Source organism: Enoplosus armatus, chromosome 9 (assembly GCF_043641665.1).
Source record: "Enoplosus armatus isolate fEnoArm2 chromosome 9, fEnoArm2.hap1, whole genome shotgun sequence".
Lineage (NCBI taxonomy): Eukaryota > Metazoa > Chordata > Actinopteri > Centrarchiformes > Enoplosidae > Enoplosus > Enoplosus armatus.
Window position 1 is genome coordinate 14,700,422 of NC_092188.1, and position 7,119 is coordinate 14,707,540.

Consider the following 7,119-nt stretch of genomic DNA (forward strand, 5'->3'; position numbering starts at 1 on the left):
CACTAACACCACTTTTGTCATTGCTGTTATTCTACTTGTGCGTCTGCGTGTGTCTCTTCAACTGTATTCTGTTCTTGTTTAACAGCGCGTCCATACACACACCCTTACACACATATGTTACTTCTCTAGTTCTCTTTTCTTTGATAATCCAGAGTTTTAAGAGCAAAGGCAGTTTTGTTTGGCCACAACAACTGACGTATGCACAAGTACAAATACTGTATGTGCCACATTTAATCACTGATAAAACAACCCCCCCCCCACCTCTCTCTCTTTCTGACTTCCCCTCTGCCTGTAGCCCTGTGTTCAGTACTGGCCGGAGCCTGGTTTACAGCAGTACGGGCCCATGGAAGTGGAGTTTCTGTCCATGTCAGCAGATGAGGATGTCATTACTCGTCTGTTTCGGGTCAAGAACGTAACGAGGGTGAGTCATTGCGGTTCGCCTGCACAGGACATGTTGTTCCACTCCGTGGTATTTCACAAATGATAACTTGAACCTCGTTAGAAATGCATTAGCTGTGGTCCTCACTGGTAATTCAGATGTGACATTTTACCTACAGTACATTTAGAGCTGCCAGCTATAATGTGCATCTAAAAACCCCACACAAGTTCTCAAAGTCAAAGTGCTATGGACACTGCATTAGAAAATACTGCGTACCTGAAACCTTCAGATGATGATTTGAATTTCTATCCAACTTTCTTGAATGTGCGCAAACTCAAAGGCTGAATGCTTTGCTTGATGCTGGATTTCTACACAGCGTATGCCTCTGCATCATTATCTGTCTATATTTCTTTCTCATGCATAGACAATGGCACTTCTCTAGTGTATGCCTCGTGGGTCAGAGGACGTTGTCAAATAAATACACTCTAAAATAAATACACTCTAAAATATAGCCTGGAGATTATTACTCAGCACAATGGCAGATCAGTAAAAAACTTATTCATAGACTGTATCATACAAACTACAAAGGACATTGTTTTGATATTCAGCAGTCCAGGAAATTGAACCAGAGCCACCAGTGTTTCCATAAGATGTTCCCATAAGAGTCATACTTATTAGAACTTTCTATGGAAAACAGGCAAGAGAAGGCCATTGACATGCATGAAATAAAGGTCAGCGTCTCCCTTTTTCAATTTCTTCTTGTCATTACCTAGATAGGCTTTTTCCCTCTCTTAGGTGCCGGTTGGCATACTAAAGAGGGGACTTTTATCATCATAATGCATGCCATACTTTCAGTTGCAGGATACTCTTTTCAGGCTGCAAATCAGACTCTTTTGATTCGTTCATAAACCGTATCACACAAAAAAGTAGCTGGCATGTAGAGAATTTGGAAGACCTCATGAAAGAGGCAAAATAGTGACAGTTCTGTCATGGTAGAGGGAACACAGGTCTTTTTCCTCTCCAGGTGTGTGCGTATGTATGAATCAGTCATTTAGACTTCATACACTTCATTGTGTTGATTGTGTGTGTGTGTGTGTGTGTGTGTGTGTGTGTGTGTAGATACAGTTTAAGCCAGGGAATTTGCATAAGTGCATGCATGCAGGATCGCTGTCAACCAATTATTGAAGAAATCTGTATGCAAGGCGTTTCCCCGCTGCCATTAGAAGCAGCGCGACAGGCACTGCCCAGAACTTCCTTTCTTGATTGGCATCCTCACCTCCTCTGTCGACTGCCCTTGTCATTCCCCTCTCTACCTATGGCACCTTTTTTTCTACACAGTGCAACACCGCTGCCAAGGAGAGGGCAACTTAACACAGCATGTGAGAAATCAAATCACACAAAAATAACACACATGTCTCCCTCTCTCGGCCCCTCTCTACATTTGTGTGTATGTTTCCTATATGTGTGACAATGATATACAAGGGTAGGGAGGAAAAGTCAAAGGAAGTGCATTGTAAGCATACTGTATACATGTGTGGGTTTGAGAGTAGTGCAAAAAAAAAAGTACATTGTGTAAATCCCACCTCCGCTGAGCCAATTCCTCCATGCATCGTTGGTGTCTTTGCAGCCCAATTTGCATGACTTACAGTTCTCCACTGGTCCTTAAGTATTAGGTGAGATTCCACAGGACAAGGTTATGAACACACAGGGACCTCTCTCACACACAGCTCGGGCCCCACTTACACCTGCAGACCCATATATCTCAAAGTCAGTCTGCTGAGTGAGCACAGCTGCGAGTGCCAGCACGCAGCCTGGGGAGCGCTCAAACACGGGTGTTAACTGGCACACACAGAAATACTGAAACAACCCGAAAAAATGTATCAGTGCAGTACACTCAGATTCCATGTTTTCTGTTGCGTCCAAAGCTCCAAGAGGGCCAGCTTGTGGTGTGTCAGTTCCAGTTCCTGCGCTGGTCGGCGTATCGCGACGTTCCCGACTCCAAGAAGGCTTTCCTCAACCTGCTGGCTCAAGTGCACAAGTGGCAGAGGGAGTGTGGAGAAGGACGCACCGTTGTCCACTGCCTGTGAGTAATCTGTTAGCCACATGCATCATGTACTGGAAATTAAAAAAGAAGGACGCAGTATGCATTCAGTCTCTCTCTGAAAGGCAGTGAATTAGTGCTGTTGAAGAGTGACATTTAAAAGTGCATTCAAACCAAAAGTTTATTCATGGAGGGGAGTATAACAAAATATGTCAAAAGCATGGCACAACGTGACCAGATCTGTTTGATGATGAGAGACAGAGGCTGTGTGTCATGTCTCGTCTCTGTGGTGTTTTCTGTGGTTTGGTGCAATGAGATGCAGTGCAGGGTATTTTTCCACGGTAGCGTTTTGTAGTGTAGAAAATCAAATTGTGGTGTAGTGCTGTGTGCGGTGTTGTGTGCTCCTCTGTTGTCCTAAGCCCCCGGAGTGCACACCCGCTGATGAATATGAATGGGTCCGTCCAGCTCATTGCCAACCCATCACACGTTCATCCCCAACGCCCCCATCCAAAAGCACATCACTCAGCGCTGTCACACAGTGTTACCCACGACAACCAGGAAAGAGATTATGGAGATCAAATCAATTATGGCTTAATACAGAATGCGATGGTTCTCACTACAGTAAATCCAGGACTGCCAAAGCACTGACGACGATTGATTACCTTAATATTGCTTGTATACGCTGCGGAGGCTTCTGTGCCCACCTTCCCTGCGTTTGTCTCAGGAGAGAGGAAGTGGATTGTCCTCCACTAGTTTATTGATATTGCCTTTCATTTATGATGACCAGGACAATATTTCCGGGGAAATGCCACACTGTGCAGTTATTTCTCAATTTTCTCTTCCATACAGCTTTTCTCATGTCGCTATTTTTGTATCTAGATGTTGTGTGCACGTGCTGTATGAACTGTATCAAATGCCTGTTTTTCATGAGGTGGCATGAACACCTATCAGATTACACATATTCTGCCCTGCTTATACTGTATTATTGTCTTCTAGAAGCTACTTAAACATATTAGGAGGCTCTTTCCCACTGGAGACGGAGATATTGTATATATTGAAATTTATTGTACATACTCTGCTGTTCATACAATATGATAGCATTAGGAGTACATCATACTGACAGTCAAGGTCTAAACTGCGTCTAATGGAAGGCTAAACAGGGTGAGTTTATTAATATTGTACATTTCAAAAACAAAGGCTATTTTAAAGTGCACAAATTACAAACATTTAATAAATAAGACGAGTCTACAGCCATTCTTGAGGCTCTGTGAGACTCTGAGTGGTGCTTTAAGATAAATACATCAGCCTGCTAACATTCTCACAGTGACAATGCTAACATGCTGATGTCTGGGATCACCAAAGTCATTAGGATTCATCCCCTGGGGACCATGAATGTCTGTACAAAAAATTGTATGGCAATCCATCGAATATTTGACAGACCGATATTTCCATCATGAAAGCCACTCTGCTACCATTGCTTTTGTATTAAAGGATAAAAACTAAATGTAAAAGAAATTTAAAAACTTAAGGCACCTTCTCCTCTGCAGTAACGGTGGTGGTCGCAGTGGGACCTTCTGTGCCTGCAACATTCTCCTTGAGATGATCCAGTACCAGAACATGGTGGACATCTTCTATGCTGTCAAAACTCTACGCAACTGCAAACCTAACATGGTAGAGTCCCTGGTAAGAGTGTCTGTAAATAAATAAAGCTGTGTGCTCTGAAGTGGCAAAAATATTCCTGTAATTATTCTCACTTTTTCACTTTTTAATTTAAGAATGTTGTATTTTTCCTCAGGACCAGTATCGATTCTGCTATGACCTTGTCCTGGAGTACTTGGACTGCTTTGATGGTAGATAGCAACTAAATGTTTACCACAGTGGCGGTATCCCACGCGCTGGAGATTCGATTTTAAGGCAACCCAGTGACCCCTCTACTTAAATGTTTGGACCTGTGGACTTGGCATTGAAAGGACTGCAAAGGAAGGAGAGGGAATAAAAACATGGTCATGGTTCTAACTTTTAACCTTTAATGTACAGCTGTGATATCCTCCTTGTTGGTGATGTTTTCTCTTTTGATATTTTTTGTGCTTTTCTTGGTCCTCTTTGCCTCCGGACTAAAGCTCTTTTGTGCTAAGGGTTTCTGTAGCAGCAAAACAATATTCTGAGCTACAAAATGGACCTGTCTATTCTGAGGAGGGGTCACCTTGGCTGTGTTTCATCGTTTCATTCAAACAGCGAGGTGGCTGCAGAGTTACAGCAGAAACATCTAAACGTGGAAGCATTTTCTTCTCTCTTAAGAGCTACATACAACAGCAGTCCACTGTGGTTGTGGCATGACTTATCTACCATACCATAAACTGCCTTATTCTCTGATGATAGGACGGATTTATTCAAATCACTGAGTAAATCTGAAAAGGTTGTCATATTGGTGTACAAACAGCAACAAGAGATTTTAACATGAGACCAGCCCAGTCCTCAACAGTGTTGATGCAGAACCTGTACAGTAGTGCAATGTGTTGTATTTTTGCCATGATGTTTGTGCTGGATTACCATGTGTGCTATAGGTGGATGTTTCCAGGGACCACAGCACTGGGCCTGGTGCCACCACAGGAGATTCCTGTCTCATTATTGTCACAGTGCCAATCCCATTGACTGACTTGAATCCTCTCTTTACGTTGTTCTACTTCTTCATCTTGATATATGCCTACAAACATACAGTATGTACTGCATCAACTAATGTTCTCGCTCCAAAGTGATTGTTTGTATTTTATACCCAGCGGGAAAGAAAAAGGAGCAGGTGGAAACTGTTAGAAATGTACTGACATGCCATTGTAGTGGTGTGAAAAATGATGTTCCATTAATGCTGTGGTGAAGTGTCCAAACCAGTGCTGCGTTACAGGTTTGAGTCTGTGACTCCTTTTATTCCATTCTTGTCTGAGGCATTTGGTTGTACTATAAACTGTCTAAGCAATCTAAACCAGTTTGAATTTTATCATAACCCTTTGAGGTAGGGGGTTCATTTTGACATGAATATTAGTTGTTGTACCTAGTGATGTAAAATAAATAAAGTATATTTATATATATATATATATATATATATATATATACTTTTTATCACAACTCACCACTGAATATAATGGTGTTTTCACATTGGTGGTCATTTTTATTATCTTAAAATAAAAACAGGAGGAGTTGTAAGAAACAGTTGCCCATAGACCCTGCTGTTTAGCTATCCCTGACTTGATGGACAAACAAAACCCACTGTTTTTCACCTGCTTGCCAGTGCCTGGAGACCAGTGAAACTGTTAATGCCTGAATCAATGGCAGGTTGGCATGTGTGAAACACATAATGATCTGACTCAGCTTTGAAACATCCTCCTAAAAACACTCCCAGAGAAACAGGCAGGAAGCAATTCTCTTCTTATTTTTTTAACATTTTGTTCCAGAACCAAGACAATATCTATTCTACACTCCATTATTACCCCTTAAAATATGTTGTGCTCCACCATATCTCCTGAAACTCTTTTAAGTGCAGGTTTTCAAGGAGGGCAGTGAAGGTCTCACTCCAGGACCTGCCCTAATAAACAAGGAGAGACACCTTGAAGCTCGCAGAAACTGAAAAAAATGGCAGCTAGGCGAACTCTGCTGCTCTGGTTCAGGTGGGAGCGCCAGCATATGTGAGGAATCTAACAGTATACCAACATCACCAGGCTCCCACAGGTTCACTGATAGAGCAGCTTGTTTTTGATGAGGAAGAAGAATGAGGTAGCTACAGTGTAGTTGGTGATCTGGCGCAGGATCACCGGAGGAAGTGCCTGGACACTTTTTCTCGAGGGTGGAAGGAATGTGTACATACAGATGTATATTATGTTATGTGAATACTATGTGAATAATATACTATATGTTTGCCGAGAGTAAAGACGTACAGTAAGTAACCACTACATAACCACGAAGGTGAATGTGCTGTAAATTACCATTTTGTGAGTTTTTTGCCACAACTTTCCACAACCGAGTCTCCCTGAGTATTCATTCCAGCGCTCTGAGTAAAACAGGTCTGTCAAAGCATGTATGAATCCACTGTCTGCTTTGCATTTCATTTAGTTCATTTCAAAATATCCCGATCCACATCATTTATTTCAACCGCTGTTTTTTTTCCAGCAGCCACGACTGTGTGAGAGCATTGTACTTTTACCATTCCAAAGCTTTTTATTATTACTGCTCTCTGAGTTGCGGCGACTGCCCCGAGAGCCCCGTCGACTTCACTTGTGTGTCTCTGTATGAACCAATGGTACACGACTACTGTGTTTTTGACCATTGTATTTGTGGGGGGGGGGGCAAGGTGTGTATTTAATGAGAGAGACGGAGAAGACAGATGTATTTTGGGGTCAGGAAGAATAACAACGATCAACAATAAAAGAACAAAGAGGGGGAAAAAAGAGATGTGTTGTTGTCAACTTATCATTGGGTGTTTCTGTCAAAAATGCATACACAGCTAGAAAATTCTGTGTGGTTTTATAATTGGATTGTCAGCAGAAGCAGAGAACTGACAGCTGGACACGGACTTCCTGCCTATAAGCCTCTGACCCTCCTGCGGTTTCTCATACGGATGTGTTCTTTTAGCAGCTCCCTTCGCCTTGAACCACATCGACCATTTGATCTCTCCCCTCATTTTAATCCCTCACCTTATTTCTTTCCCCTT

At 42.3% G+C, this 7,119-nt stretch overlaps 1 protein-coding gene across 3 annotated transcripts in view; it reads left to right on the forward strand.

Moving 5' to 3' along the window:
- ptprub (protein tyrosine phosphatase receptor type Ub) overlaps positions 1-4,278 on the forward strand; it is a 141,728-nt gene extending 137,450 nt beyond the window's left edge. For all 3 annotated transcript variants that reach the window (XM_070912479.1, XM_070912477.1, XM_070912478.1), the window contains 4 exons: positions 296-421; positions 2,305-2,462; positions 3,968-4,103; positions 4,216-4,278. In XM_070912479.1, the coding sequence (XP_070768580.1) occupies positions 296-421; positions 2,305-2,462; positions 3,968-4,103; positions 4,216-4,278 (483 nt within the window). The remainder of the gene's footprint in view (positions 1-295; positions 422-2,304; positions 2,463-3,967; positions 4,104-4,215) is intronic.
- The last annotated feature ends 2,841 nt before the right edge of the window (positions 4,279-7,119 follow it).